Source organism: Trematomus bernacchii, unplaced genomic scaffold, assembly GCF_902827165.1.
Source record: "Trematomus bernacchii unplaced genomic scaffold, fTreBer1.1, whole genome shotgun sequence".
In the NCBI taxonomy this organism is placed as follows: Eukaryota; Metazoa; Chordata; class Actinopteri; order Perciformes; family Nototheniidae; genus Trematomus; species Trematomus bernacchii.
In genome coordinates, this window is record NW_022987547.1 from 8,682,412 (window position 1) to 8,697,537 (window position 15,126).

The following is a 15,126-nucleotide window of genomic DNA, read 5'->3' on the forward strand; positions in this document are numbered from 1 at the left end:
ATCTTAGTATCTACTGCAGCTGATTTAAAAAAAACACACCAAAGTCCTTTCACACTTTACCTGAAAAAAAGGCTGCCTTAACTTTATATTTACAATTAGGTCCAATATTAGTCTGTCAAACACATCCGTCTGCATTTATGCAAGTTATGACAGTATGACAATTATACTGTTCTACAGAGCTGCAACTTGACTGAATATTACTATCTGTATTTTCCGATCTGGGTCAAAGTGGACAAAGTCCTCTTGATGTTCAGGGCTGGATCGCACTACAGCACACACTGAATGCCAGAGACATGCATTCTAGCTAATTAAATTTGTTTCTGCACTTTTCATTTTGTCACTAAATCATGGATATCCATGAAGAGGTTGTACATATTTCACTTCTAGTGGTTGCATTTAGCTAGATATGCCATGCCTGCCGTGATACATCCTGGATGATGAGAAACATAAAGTGACCAATATTCATATAAAGATAAATGCATGTGGCCTCTTTTGTAATATTAATTAGACCAGTCTTAAAGGCGTGTTATTTTGTGTTACTCCATGATTTGTTGTTGTGCTGGAACAACCCAATTCCAAAGTAGACATGTTTAAAAGCACAACTTCTACTGGTATTACAAAAATAAAAATCAACAATAGTAGGCAGACAATTCAGGCTTTTAAAAAATGTCATTTAACTCATCCCACCATTTCTCTTTATAATACTGCAACTACAGAGGTGGTTCCACTTTAAAAGAAACACACAAAGCAAAAAGAAAGAAAGAAAAAACATATTTTGAATGGGAAACTTCAGTCTGTAGGTAACCAGGTGTCCATATTTCCATAATGCGTGACAGTTCAATGCAACATTGTGGCTGCTAGTTCATGATGGAGAGAAACGGATGGAAAAGCAGCTCATTGAAGTAACTTTCCTCCTTAGTGTCTCTGTGTGTTTCTTTGATTGTTCTCACCAGAAAAACAAAGGGAAACATAACTGACAAACCGAGACAATAGTGGTTTATTGTGTCTTATATTCTCATTTAGTCAAGGAGGGTTGTGGTAGTTGCTCTTCACTATGTACAATAATTAATGAGATTATTTCATCTAAAACGGCTTATTTATCCTAATTTGCTCTACGTTTGTTTAAAAAAAAAAAAAAAGTCCTTTTTTCCTCGTTTTCACTTATAATTGCTGTATAAATTCACAAGTTGACTTACAAGCTAGTGTGCTATAAGAGTTGCAAATGTCCCAGAGGTGTGTGCGTTGACGAAATGGAAAAGTAAAATCCAGATTGAGAGTTCACAAACGATGAGTGGAGAAATATGCATGGAGAGGAAGGAGGTCAGAGACGACTGTGTGCTCGGGCGGGTTGTGGGACTCCTATGTTAGCTGGTGGGCTGAGAGACGGTGGTGTAGGGGGGGTTATGAGGGAGGGAGGGGGTGGGGGGTAAAGTCTTCTTTCTCTGGGTGTGTGTGATGGTGTTCAGATCTTGAGGTTCTTAATAGTTTCCGCTCTCTTCTTGAGCAGATCTCCCACTTCCTGTAGCGAGCGCAGGTAACTGCTCTGCACCTTGTCCATAGCAGCCTTCGCAAACGACACTTCCTCCTGAAACACAAACATTGAGGGTATATCAGAGAGCCATCAGCTCATTGTGGACTACATAACATCATATTTATTTCATTTAAGCAAGGACATCGGCTGATCATGCTTTCACATCCAATGTCCTTTCAAAGTGGCCAAGGGGCGAAAAACATCAAGATCAAGAGATGTTCCTTGTTGATCATTTATCTGCAGCTTCTGCAAACATTGTATTCTGGTATAGACTCTTAAAGGTCCGCTATTATACGTTTTTTCATCAATATATTATAAGTCTCAGATATATACAATATATACATGTCTCTGAAGTGTTTTGCTCCAAACAGATTATTGTAGCATCCCATAATCCCCTCTGTTTCAGCCCTGTTTCAAAAGTGCTGATTCTCTGTCTGTTACTTTAGATGAAAATAAGGAGCCCCTCCCCACGCCCCTCTGAGAGATATTTGGTTAAAAAGAACACAATGGTGCTCTAGGAGGAGATTCAGGTGATAAGGTGGGGGGGGGGGGGGGGGGGGGGGGGGTTACCTTGGTTGGTGATTGGCTAATGGTTACACAAGCCCAAAAATCGTTATGACATCACAAAGTGGCCAAAATCTGATCAGCTCATTTTCAGACAGGTTTTTATATAAATGGATCAGGACAAAAAGTGAGAGAATCTTTTTTCCTGAAACTTTCAGAATCTCTTTACACAGAGGGGACACATGTTGATGTATAAAACACATAAAAAGTGGATTTTGCAAAATAGGTGACATTAAATATTATCAAGCACCGGACTCACAGGTTACATAATCCCTTCATTTGGTTGCTAAAATACATTTCTGGGAACCATAATGTAAAAATTTTTTAATTTTTTTTTTAATACAGAAAAGTCAGTTTAACAAACTGGACAGTGTCTTCCTAACCCTGACCCTTTATTACATTAAAACAGAATGAAAATATATTGTTGTCTGAATTGAAAACGCTCTCACGAGTCTCTTTTTCTAAGCAGATTTTTTTAAATCCTGAATTGGGAAATTCTTGAGTTACAGAACCAGCAGGTTATAAAGGCATTGTACAACTAGCTAAAGGAGACGAATGAATCTCAATGTTTGTGGAAGTGCACATTTGTATTGGTGAAGGCTTGCTTTAAAAAAAACAATGTTTAATGGTGTTTATTGAAATCCAGAGAGAAGGAAAAAATAAACCTTGGTGTCTGCTCTCTCACCTCTGTGGGTCCTTCCAAGCTTAAACCGGACAGTTTAATGGCCGTGATTTCAGTTTCTTGGTTCTTTATATAGTCCAACGCCTGAGTGATCAGCTCCTGCACGCTTCCTGTCAGCTCCTGGAACCCACACACCACCGCCGGCTGCAACACACACAAATCATCAGCTTAGAATCACTTTTAAAGTCAACTACAGGATAATGAGTTACTAATATATTAGTTAATGAGGAAGATTTCAAGGTGAACCTGTACCAGAGCAGTGCTTGTATCCTTTTTCTTCTTCTTTTTCTTCTGTAGACTAGTCTTGAGTGGTCGGAGAATCTTGGCACAGTGACTAGCCATCCACAGGACTATGCACACCGTCTGTACAAAAAATGAACATGTTGAAAAATGAAATGCATCAGATCCAGTAGAAAGCAGGTAAGAAAAAGTGTGGAAGAAAAGATGTCTCACCTCAACAAAGAAGATAAGGTTTTCTAATAAGGAGGGTTGCGTTTTCAATTTGCTGTCTTTCATTTCCAATACATCCCCTTTGCATTTATTCAGTATTTCTGTGCGAAGAAAGAAAGAAGAATGAAGCACAACGGACAAATAATACACCTTTGCAATTTATTGAGCTGAAAACGTAGAAATCCAGCTGCTAACTCACCTTGAAGTTGAACTACTAATGATTTGAAACCATTACAGATCTGGGTTTGAAGCTCTGACGACTCATCTAAGAGAGGAAAAATAAATGGGGTTGTGAGAATGAAAGCATTAACCCAGCATTGATCTGCGTGATGTTACTGCCATCTCTTCTTACCAAGTCCAGCAGTCTCCAGGTCCTGCAGGTGGACAGACAGCTGGAGCGCTGCAGCCTGGCACTGACAACTCCCAGTGGACAGAGCTGCGGCCAGGCGGGTGGAGGGGGGGCCCAGGAATGGATACTGCAGTACAACAAGACATCATTACAGCAATGAACTCACACAACTCTTACATTATGTAACCCAAATGTACTGCAAAGATGTTCATTCTTCCACAACAAAAAGGTTGATTATGCAGAGATGTTCATTTACAGACAAGTGTAACTTTAATGTTGCTCCGAGGTAGGATAAAGTTTTAAAAGAGACAGAACAAATAAGATAAGAATTGTTTAAGCCACCAGGACAGCTAATAGAATAGGGCAGCCAATATCTTAATGTTGGTGGATAAATAACGATAAAGAAAATGCTTGTAATCTATTCTTCCCCAGTTTTCTAGCCTGTGCCCTGCTGCCACTGAGCAAGCTATCTGTCCTGATGTTTGTGGTGCTCTTAAGATTTGGGGCGAGTTCAGGTGTAACATTTTCTTTACTAATTTCAAAGTTGGTCAAATCACTGATAAACACAACAGTTGTCTTACATGATACGTTTTTCCTCTCCCTCTTTTTTCAGTTCCTTATGTTCTCTTAATATTATTGGCAATGTACGTATGAGACAGATTTAGGGCTGTCATTATGTGAATCAGAGGGATTTCTTTGCCTCCTAAAACCCTTGCTTCACCTCTCACGTACCTGTGTGGGTTTCTCTGCTATCTGAGCGGCTGTCTGCAGGGTCTGGTTGAGCTGAGACAGCAGGCTGCGGAGGATCGAGCCCTTGTCTCCCACTCCGTTTTCGTTGACCTTCTCAGAGTTTTGTTGCGATGGCGTGTGTCCCAGATCGGCCAAGGAGGCGAGGATGCGAAGTGTTAGAGAGCGCAACCTGAGCCACACTGACTCTTCCTCTAGAGAGCGACGCCGGTGCTCCTCAGTTAACATTCTGTGGAGGGAACGAGGAACACGGGTTGAAACGATGAGGAAAATGTTTTGTTGAAGACCTTTATTCCACAATAAATAAAAAGGTACAAAACATGTACAAATGTGAATGTAATGTGATATGGACAGTGGACATGTTAATAAATCAATGTGGTCTTATTCAACAATCTATCTTCATCTGTGGTATATTGCACATTGTTTGCTTAGGACTGGAAAATAGTCTATTCTGCCAACTTAAATAAATCTTTGCTTCCAAATAATTGGGACACTTGCAACCAGTACGAAACTAACCCATTGCCATTTAGCTTGGCTAGCATAGACTTACCCCTAAGATCCTGCATGGAGCAATGCAGAATTTGCAGAAGCAGACCCTGTACTCTTATGCTAACGAGTAAATATGGCTTAACATCCTGATAAAGACAGGTAAACAATGCCTTTTCTGCTAACTTTGCAACTACAAAAGAGTCAGACTATACCTACAACTAAATTGGTGCAATTAATTTAGATACTTCTTATTTTCTCCCAAAAAATAAGATATTAACATACCTGTCTTTAGGGTCCCAGCTGGTGAAAACGGTAAGGTCTCTGTTGTCCCTCATGGTGTCCCAGGGGATGTCATCCTCCTCTGGAGACAAAGACATGGCCTTCACGCTCTCCTCCAGACTCAACACACTGGAAGACAAGGCAACGTCTAAATGAAGAACTTTCCTGCACAAGTCGCTATAACTCAGTGCTTGATGTTCCAATATATTCTCACATATCGGCCTCTAGGAACAGATCCAGCAGCATCCTCTCAGTGCGACACTGGGCGAAGTGCAGCGATTGGTTCAACCTGTTCCTGAGAGCGATGAACTCTGGGATTTTCTCGAACGCTCCGTATTTATACGCCTGGATGATATACTCCGAGGTCTGGAAGAAAGAAAGAGGGAAGGAGAGATAAAGAAAAGACAACAAAGGTATAAGAAAACATGTACCCCAGCTTTAAAAGAGTCAGAAATCACAAACAGGGGTGGACTTACATCTTTCTGGTTAGAGTGGAAAAACCTGAGGGAGAAATTACAGGTCTGGGAGGCTGCAGCAAACTGACCCAATGACTCGGCATAACGTGTTAACAGAAACCTGGAAGAGAGAACAAGAAAAAACATTTTTATACTCAAATCTCTTGCTAAATCATCAAACATGACAGAAAAGGAAAGATATCAGTTTTAGCTGGCCAAAAATGGTTATTTTAGCACTGAAGTCAAATCATTGTATCACCTTTCTATAAACGTATGTGTAAAGTGATGAAACAACAAGCTGCATTTGGCAAATCATGTTTTACTAAATGCATTTATCAATTCACTCCTTGACTAATATCTCTAAAGGAATATTTGTAATATTACAATGGGAAACATTACAGAAATAAATATGTTGACTGTTTTAATCAAATGTACATTCATTTTTTTTTAAATTACAAATATACAAGCCCTTTTAATGACTCTGGCAGAAATACCCAAATAGTTTAGTTACCTACATTAATCGCCTATACATGAAAATGTCTACAGATATAGAATTCTTTTTCTCCACACACATTTGGTTTATATCATTATCTAGCGCTCCTAACTGTCAAAAAAAACTAACAGGTAAGTGTAAGTGCGTATACTTCTTTGTCATCCTTTTCCCCCCTAATAAATACAAGCACAGATGCAGTTGTGTATTTGTACTGACCCAATGGTGTCATGCTGTACATGCTTGGCATCCAGGCTGGAGTAAAGGTCCACCACAGGCTCAAAGGCTCCCAGCTGACAGTAGACGAGCAGCAGCAGCAGCTTGAACTGGGCGTTGGAGGGGCTGAGAGTCAGACCCTCGTGGAGGACCCCCAAACTCTGCCACACATAGTTGTCATTGCCTGCAACAACAGAGTGTAACACGTTTAGAGATGATGTCACTGAGACAGAGAAAAGATCTGGAAGAAGAGAAAGAAAAACTCACCTGTCTCCTTCCATAAGTCAATGTATACATGAGCTGCCATGAGACAATACATATCAGAAAACTGCAGCTCCGTCTTCACCGCGTTCTTCCCTGTGAAACACAGATATCAACCAATCAGAACAAACTACTGTATGGCAGCAACTGTTGACAGGAAAACCTGATTTTGAAATGTATGAAAATCTTCTCAAATGCATCAGTGTTTAATTTTACCTTATGGTAAAAAAGTTGTACAAGAACTTGGCTCATAAGAATATTTAAAATAGTTTAATGAAAGATAGAGAGTCTCATAACTACAACATTCCTAACACAAACCCAACATCCTACAATAAACTTATTGCAGCTTTTTGTCCCAAGTGGGAGGATAAGTCCTCTGATTATTAGAGGCATTCAAGTGTAATATGAGTGAGTGAAAACTGATTTTGTTCCCACAAATGAGATCATACAAACACACACATGTTCTGACAATGTTTGACAAGAGTGTTGCTGGTTGAACTAAAATCGGAGTTGCATAAAACTTGAACAAGGTTTAAAATCGGATGTCAATGCTAATGCTGCCATTTGTCCTTCTCACAGCTCTTTCCATATGCAAAAAAGTACATGCAAATTTGCTTTGCATGTGAATGGCTTACTGAGTATTGAAATCATTATGCTGTTGGCTTCTAGGAGGATTAGTTCAGGCATGGTCATGTCTTTTCAAAAAGGTGTAAATCTGCTCTTTTTGCCAAACACGGTTCAAGCAAGTTACGAGAAATGGTGTTAAAAAAAGAGCTGCAACTGTTAGTCAATCAACAGAAAAATGATAGCCAACTATTATTATTATTTTCAACATTCTGACTTCTTTTCCATCTCTTCATATGTCCTCACTGAGATCCATTGAAGCATCAGAGTCATTCAACAGCAAAGAACAAAAAGCAACGTGTTGACTTTGTTTCTTCTCTGTCAGTATAATTTGCAAACACTTCACAGTTCTCCAGATGCTGTGTGAACGCAACAACAAAGAACAAGAACTGATGTACTGCCATGGTGACAAATCACTGCTGTTACCAGAACAATTGAGCTAATGAAAAAGAGCTTCCATTTTCCAGTCACTGAGTATATCTGTCTGATTTTGGTAATTACAAGAAGTCACGTCTCTTTGCTCCATGTACAAAAGGATTGTTTAAAAAAATTAAAAAACGAGTATAAAAAGTGAATAAAAGTGATGTTCTTACCAAACTTGAGTCCATAGCGATAGTGAGCTTTGAGCTCGGTGATTAGCCGCAGTTTCCCGTCCACGTCCAGAGCGTGATGCAGCCCGATTGCTCGACTCAGCTGACACACACATAAATGCCTCTGCATCGCTTTGGTGTCGTCCGGAAAAGCAAACCCCTCCTCTCCCTGCTCCCCCAGAGGGACCGCTTCACTCAGAAGGTTAATGAACTGAAAGGTTGACGAGAGAAGAGATGCATTTCACATCACAACTCATACAATAAATGCACAAGTGTCATGTCCATGATGCTGCTGTTACTCACCTGCACGTGTTGATCAGGAGCGAGCAGATGGAGGTATATTTTTAGGTCGGTGATGCAGCAAGGTTTGTCTCCAAACTTCCCAAAGAACTGCACCATGAGCTCTAAAGGCTCACCTGTTCAAAGCCACATAAAGTCACATTGGGCTAAAAAACCGGGAAAGGGTGAAACTCAAAAAAAGAGATACTGTTTTTACAGTCCATGTGTTTTACCTAACAGGCTTTCTTCAGGACAGCCCCTTTCTCTCAGTCTGTGAATTAATTCAAGACGAGCTAAATAGGGTCCCCTGAGTGAACGAGAGTCTTTGCCGTCCTCCCCTTTAACCCTGTCCACCACGAACCTCACCACTTCAGTCACAGTGTGATGCACCGGACCCTCCGGACAGCTGCAGACAGACAGGCACAGATCAATGCTGGTCAATATTACACTGTTTCCCCTACATTGATTGATTTCGAAAGGCCTGTCAAAATATCAACATTGACCACCATATTTTCTTTTATGCTTTACAATTGTTAATGTATAAATTAAAATGTTATTTGCCAATGTATAGAATGTTTTAAAAACCCTGTCATATCTAAATGGGCCTCTGCATTAAAAACACATCAGATAGAAATCCTTTATACTCACTGATCTCCTTCTTCTGGAGGACTCCATGACTGATCGATCAGGTAGAAGAGAGAGTCAAAATAGCAGGAGTAGAACTGCCAATCATCAGGACTAGAAACAGAAACACAGGTTTGTAAATGATGTTTGTCAGTGATCAGTAGTTTCTCTCATGTTCACAGAAGAGTCTTTTCTCACTTTTTGAGTAGCAGCTTGTGGGCCAGCGAGTTGCACTCCGGCCAGCGCTTGAGTCTCTGGTAGAGCATCATACACTTGTTTTCTCGACTTTGCAGCTCACTGGTAAGCTTCTCTGTTGGAGGAAAAAAAAAATTAAAAAAAGGTCAGCTGGTCTCTAAATCCGATGTATTATTACCATTTAACTAAACTTCAAACAACAAGTTCAAGTAACACTTAATTAGGATTTGTAATTGTTTTCATTGTGTATTACTGGATTTGATCAATGCTGTTTGATGCTCTGCATGATTGGTGTACTACTTTGAAAATGCTATTGTTGTCATAATAAAATAAGCCAACTGACTGCCACTGAGGACTGACTGCAACTGACATGCAGAGATAAAGATGAGTGTGTCCATTGTCTTTATAAATAAATACGATGATCTCTCAGGCTTTACAAGAACAGAGGCACATACACCTACCCCCAAGTGGGCCCCGGATCACTTCGAGAGCCTCCACACACTTTCCCAAGCGCTCCAGGATCATGAAATACAGCTGCACCTAAAGGCACACAGAACAAGCCAGACACAATTGTAAATATGCTTGCTGTAACATATTTGAGGACCCAACATACAAGTGTTAAAATGCATCTTTAAGGCCAGATATGTTGGAATAACAATCCTTCACTCACCTCTGCTTCTGCTTCAATCTTCTCCTCCTTCACCATTTTCTCCACCATGCGTTCAGCCAGAGGCAGGAACATGGTTTGGGACAGTTTTTCATCCTGTGCTGAGATGGCCTACACAACATATAACATGTTAGTTTCAGAATTTTGAAAATATTTAGGAAATGAGAGTGTCTGTGTTTAACAAAAAAAGCCCGCCAGTACCTGCATCACCAGACTCATGACCGACCAGAAGTAATAAGGATTCTTGGGGACGATTTTATACAAGGCCATCCCTGCCTGTAAAGTGCCAAGATGAAGTCATCAACATCCTCTTCATTATTCTGATTATATGTCCATCTTTTTAATTAGCAATGAAGCACAAAAGCCACAGCTGTTAGTACTGTGCGTTTGCATGTTTATATGCAGAGGGTGGACCTGGGTTTTCTCACCTGCTGCATCTTCTTGTACTCTCCCACGCGAGCGTAAGCCATGAAGAGGTGAGAGTGATACTCCTCACTGAGGGGAACCTTCTTCACCGCAGCTTCATACAGCTTGGTGACCAACTCCGCTGTGAACAACAACAACAACAACAATATTCAAAATTCAGTCACTTTAGTATTTAATTGATGTATGTATGTATGTGTGTGTGTGTGTACTCACGACGATGCATCTCTCTGTACAGAATAGTCAGAGCTTGTAGCGAGTTGTCATCAGTCGGCTCGAGAGTGGCCACTTCCTGGGCCAAAGTAAAAGCCTCATCCTGCTTTCCAGTCCTCTGAAGGCCAATAGCCTTTAGTACCTGTAAGGACAAAAATATAAAATATTCTACAAATTGTTTTCTTTTCAGACTTCATAAAACATTATGTTGAGGTAAAATCAATCTTTGGGTGACATTTTCAGAGCTCAGGCATGCAACATGTATGCAGCAAGTCAACAATTGTGGAAAATGGTGAATAAGGACTCTTGAAGTAAAACAAAAAAGGAAAGGCTTCATCCAATCGATCTTACTAAGAATGCCAACGGTAGAAATAAAAACCCACAATTCAACACTTCTGGTGAGAATTACTTAGTCACCCACCTTGGCACAGTGCAGGTCCTTGTGTTTCTTCAGCAGTTTATCTGCCTGCTGTATAGCCATTTTATTGTTGCCATTATCAAGGTAATCTGGGAAAATACAAAAAACATTGAATTGGGGATTCAATAGTTGTAATTTTGAGACCAAAACATGGTCCTATTACTTGAGAAAATATTCAGGAAAAAATGAACAACAAAAATAATTGTTAGCTGAAGATCAAGTGTCACCATAACTTGAAATGCTTTTCTGAATGGTTTTCGAATGTTGAAGTATGTGACACACAAACAGAGACACCTCAATTCAACCCCTTCAGGACAGCTGGCTGCCAACATTAACTGTGCCAGACAGCACACTGAGATTATGTCATGTCTATTCTCTGTGTTCAAACTGTGATCAGAGAAGCACCAAAAGTTGATGAAAGCCTACATAAATGTGAGGAACGTGGATTTATCAGTTAGATCCAGGGTTGATAAGTTCATGCTCTACTGCCAAACTTAGCAACCCTGAAGCTCCAGCCATACATGCAAATACAGAGACACAAGCTAACTTATTTATGGGTTTCAACTTTCAAAAACTACATTTTAATGTCACTGCAGCAGAAGAGTTAAGAGTTAAAAACGTCACAACTGCTTCAACATAATCCACAGTGCAGTAACATGCTTCAAGTTGAATTAAAGAAAGTATAAATAAATGACTAAAAAGGGTTTTTCTTTGTGATGAAAAGTCCAATTGCGTGGTTTTTAAAACGACACAACAAACATATATTGGTTTTTATAGAATGTGATACATTTTTCCAGATTAAACTACCCAACAGTATATAAAGATTGTAAACCAGCATAACCTTAAACATCTACAGCACGAAGAAATGCAACATAATCATTAATGCAGCAGAAATAAACTAAACACATTATATACATTCTAAAAACACTGACGGGGGAGATTGTTGTACAATGAATACGTGAAGTACATTTAGCAGATAATACTTTTACTTTAAAAAGGGGTTTGAATGCAGAGCTTTTACTCACAGTAGAGTATTTCAGTGTGATAGTAGTACGTTCACAAAAGTAAAATATCTGAATACTTCCAACACTGTAATCAAAACACAGTAATATCTGTTATTCCTGTCATTTATCAGCCTTTTAATTCTGTTCTGCTAGAGGACCGTGAGCTGTGACAGCTCCATGCTAACAAGCTAGCCGGAGTTAGCTTGAAGCATTGTCCTTCTACTATTATGAACCTGATGCTCTGCTAGCTAAACGTTTGAGCTTTGGATAGCTACAAAGCAGCTACACATTCAGAATGGACGCAGACAGCTAATCACAACGGAACTTGTTGTCAACACAAAGCACATAACACGCATACAATCATAACTTTTATTTGTAACATACATACAGTTTCAGTATATCTATGGGGTACCCTGCTAGCTGACATATTAGCATGCTAGCTAGCTGTCAAATAGCGACCGTTAGCAAAAAAGGAGTTCGACTTTGAGAATGTGCAAAACCACACAACAGACATTTCTGCACCATTCATTGTTTTTACACCACCAAGTATATCTACTGCTTTAACCTGGAGGAAACGGTTTCAACTGGAGACTCTTGCCATACAAGGGCTTGGTTTCAGACCGGGTAAGGTGCACTGTCATTGGGCGCTGCAGGCACCAGAGTCCGTGGTCTGAGCTGGTGGGGCCGCATTGCTGCCTTCTGACCCAAAAACCTTCCACTTTAATACACATACACCCGTATACAACCCAAGGATGTTTCTGGAACATCAAATTACGCGTATTTGTATAACTCCCCATTGAGTCCTTACCGTATATGGGTCTGAGTCTCCTGTCGTTGGGATCCTGCACATGGCCTCTCGCCGCCATGGTGGAGTTTACCTGCTGGGTAAATGTTCGCGCATGCGTACTGCGCGCTGCCACAGTGAGCGATTAAAGGATTTCTCTCGCTGTCATTGTTTTCTGAGCACAGCCAGGTTTAAATGTATGTATACATCTGTACAACTATCAGAATAAAAATACTCAGTTCTTGTAGTTGAGTCAAATTGCTAACACTGATTGTAAAATATTCTACTTTATTATGTTTTATTATATAAACACAAAGGTATTCGTATTTAACTACCAACACAAGCAGTCTACTCATTCATTGTGCAGAATGGCCCGTTTTAGAATCATATATATTATATTACTGTTATCATGGCTTTAATGAAGCTGGTAAAGGTAAATACTTTACATTTACTTTAGATACTGCTCGGTAGCTTAAACGATGATAATACATCATCATATATTTATACTGTACAGTACTAAGTAATTACAATACAACATGAATCACTGTTGAAGATCCTCCCCAGGCATGTTTATAAAGAGTATAAAGTATAAAGAAATGAGCACCAAACTATACTTAAAGTACAAATAGTAAAATTACTTAAAGTGTATGTAACGTATATTAGTTGTTTATAATTATTGATTGATTAATCAGAATCGGGATCAGAATAACTTTAATCAAATGCATTCATATTTATATATTGCAGTTGGTAAAGGGTGCATCATTCAAATGTATTGATGTAAATCAATACATTTGAATGGGTAGCTTGTAGATTTCAGATGAGAGTAACACATGCGTCACGTCCGGGCAAAAATTACGGCTCCGCCCACTTTTGGGGGAAAACAAAGCTGTCATTTGAATGGCGGTCAACACAAATTCTGAAGTTTTTGCCAATCCGATCAGAAATGTAAGAAAACCGTGGATTTTTTGATCTTCAAAGAGCCCGATTACAATGGCCAGACAGGCAAACAATTACATTAAGCCATTGTAAATCGACGATCGGGCTCGTTGGTTAAATATAGCAGTAGGCGATCGATGATGAGAGTAACATCTACGTCACTTCCGGGCGAAAATTACAGCCCCGCCCACTTTTGGGGGAAACAACGCTGGCTGGCTGCATCTTGCTTCGGTTAAATGAAATCCTTGCGTCCCTCACTTGCGTCGTTTCCCTGCGTTTAGTAGTCCCTCCCACCAGGGAAGCATAGAGAGAGGCAAGGAAACCACGAGAAGCAGGGAAATGAGTTTTAAGAGCAATGGGACCATGGATGTATAATAAGAACGAATGGGACGTCCTTTCCTCCGGAGCGTCACGTGAAGCGACGTCCGTTTGTGATGACTCCGCACAGCTGTCTGACACCCCCGCCACACATTTACCGACATAAACATTTGTATCATCTGTATGATCCCAAATATATTAAATAAAATAAGAACTCATTCTCAAAAAAGATAAACGCCATTCTTAAAATGTATAAACGAACAATAGTTTGATTAGAGTACACAATATAAATAAAATAATTGAGAGAAGAAAAAGAGATATGTTATCTATCAAAACCCAGGTAGATTAACATTCATTGGATTGCACACTTTGTTTGTGTGGATATGTAGCAAATTAACATTTTAAATAGCACTTAATGACTGACTGAATGGAAATGACAATAAATGAAAATGTAAAACGAAAAAAGCGATCATGAAAATTGTTATGACCTGGCTAAAAAGGCCACAACAAAGAGGAGACACACCATATCCACGTTTAACAAAAGATGTTTATTTAAGCAAAACATTCAAATCAACCAAATAAATTAAGTGCAAAACAAGTAAAGTACGAGGTGTGGATGTCAGTGGTATCAGTAGTGTAAATGCAGGGTGAGGATTGTATGGACATGTATGAGTGTGAGAGTGTTGAAGTGCACAAAGTGAAGCAACTGAAGAAACTCATAGCATACTCAACAAAACCGGGGTGCCTGCAGGGAGAAGCAGAAGGAAGACAGAGAGGAGCTGAGGCTTTAAATAACTGCAGGGCACCAGACCCAGGTGCCCTGAGTTACTGCAATCAAGGCAATCAAGGAGGCTGGATGCAGCACAGCCACACCCTAGATCAGTGGTTCCCAAACTTTTTGTGCCCAAGGCACACCAAAGGACAAGTAAAAATCTCAAGGCACACCTATTGTGCAAAATAGCCCTAAAACACGTGTTATCACTCATATCATGTAAAATATCTGTAAATGTGCATAATTATTTACTAATGCCAAATAAAATGTGACAAAGACAACTATATTACTCATGAAATATTTATTAACGAAATATTTCAGAAATTAATTTGAAACTTTGTCAAATTAGGCTTCATCAAAGCAGCAACACACTCATTTAAACCAGTCAGGTCACAAAATTAAAAATTGTGGAGGATCAGGCTTTGGTGGTCGGCTCGTCACACGTGCAATTGGCGATATACAGAACAGTGAGAACAACACAACTAAAGATGAACAAAGCGGCACGTTCAAAGAAGAGAAGTGACAAGTGCAAATGAAGTAAAATGCAAGCTCTGCGAAAAGACTTTTTTTTCCCTCCCGCGGGGGGGGGGGGGGGGTGCGGCGAATAATCGAGTAATATTCGCCAGGGCTGTCCGATTTTCGAATTTGATCATGGTCAGTTTCTGGCATCCCTAGTCAGCATCAACATATCTGACGTTTGCCAGAAGTTGGGCAGCCCCACTTATGTCAGTAGGTTCGTCTATTTGTAGGGAAAATCTGCCGCTCG

The 15,126-nt window shown here is 39.9% G+C and overlaps 1 protein-coding gene across 2 annotated transcripts; it reads right to left on the reverse strand.

The window, feature by feature from the left end:
• Nucleotides 1–47: 47 nt before the first annotated feature.
• naa25 (N-alpha-acetyltransferase 25, NatB auxiliary subunit) lies at nt 48–12,490 on the reverse strand. 2 transcript variants are annotated; one of them, XM_034123355.1, is made up of 24 exons: nt 12,359–12,490; nt 10,550–10,635; nt 10,132–10,270; nt 9,921–10,039; nt 9,694–9,768; nt 9,496–9,603; nt 9,287–9,365; nt 8,829–8,940; nt 8,655–8,744; nt 8,240–8,412; nt 8,031–8,143; nt 7,731–7,938; nt 6,520–6,609; nt 6,256–6,436; nt 5,568–5,667; nt 5,306–5,457; nt 5,095–5,220; nt 4,309–4,552; nt 3,580–3,703; nt 3,427–3,492; nt 3,231–3,328; nt 3,030–3,140; nt 2,781–2,921; nt 48–1,585 (listed from the first exon to the last, which is right to left on the reverse strand). In XM_034123355.1, the coding sequence occupies exons 1-24, from the start codon at nt 12,414–12,416 to the stop codon at nt 1,463–1,465; spliced, it is 2,916 nt and encodes a 971-aa protein (XP_033979246.1). In that variant the 5' UTR covers nt 12,417–12,490; the 3' UTR covers nt 48–1,462. The 2 variants fall into 2 exon arrangements, with proteins under 2 accessions (XP_033979246.1, XP_033979247.1); XM_034123356.1 differs by lacking the exons at nt 10,132–10,270; nt 10,550–10,635; nt 12,359–12,490 and having other exon boundaries at nt 9,694–9,828; nt 9,921–10,007.
• Between the last annotated feature and the right edge of the window lie 2,636 nt (nt 12,491–15,126).

What these genes read in the sequence shown, in the direction of transcription:
- naa25 (XM_034123355.1), bottom strand. Translation starts at nt 12,416, where the DNA reads ATGGCGGCGAGAGGCCATGTGCAGGATCCCAACGACAGGAGACTCAGA. An exon ending in CTCCTGATCAACACGTGCAG is followed by an intron (nt 7,939 to 8,030) that starts GTGAGTAACAGC and finishes TCAACCTTTCAG; the next exon opens with TTCATTAACCTTCTGAGTGA. An exon ending in CTGTTCCTAGAGGCCGATAT is followed by an intron (nt 5,221 to 5,305) that starts GTGAGAATATAT and finishes CTTGTCTTCCAG; the next exon opens with TGTGTTGAGTCTGGAGGAGA.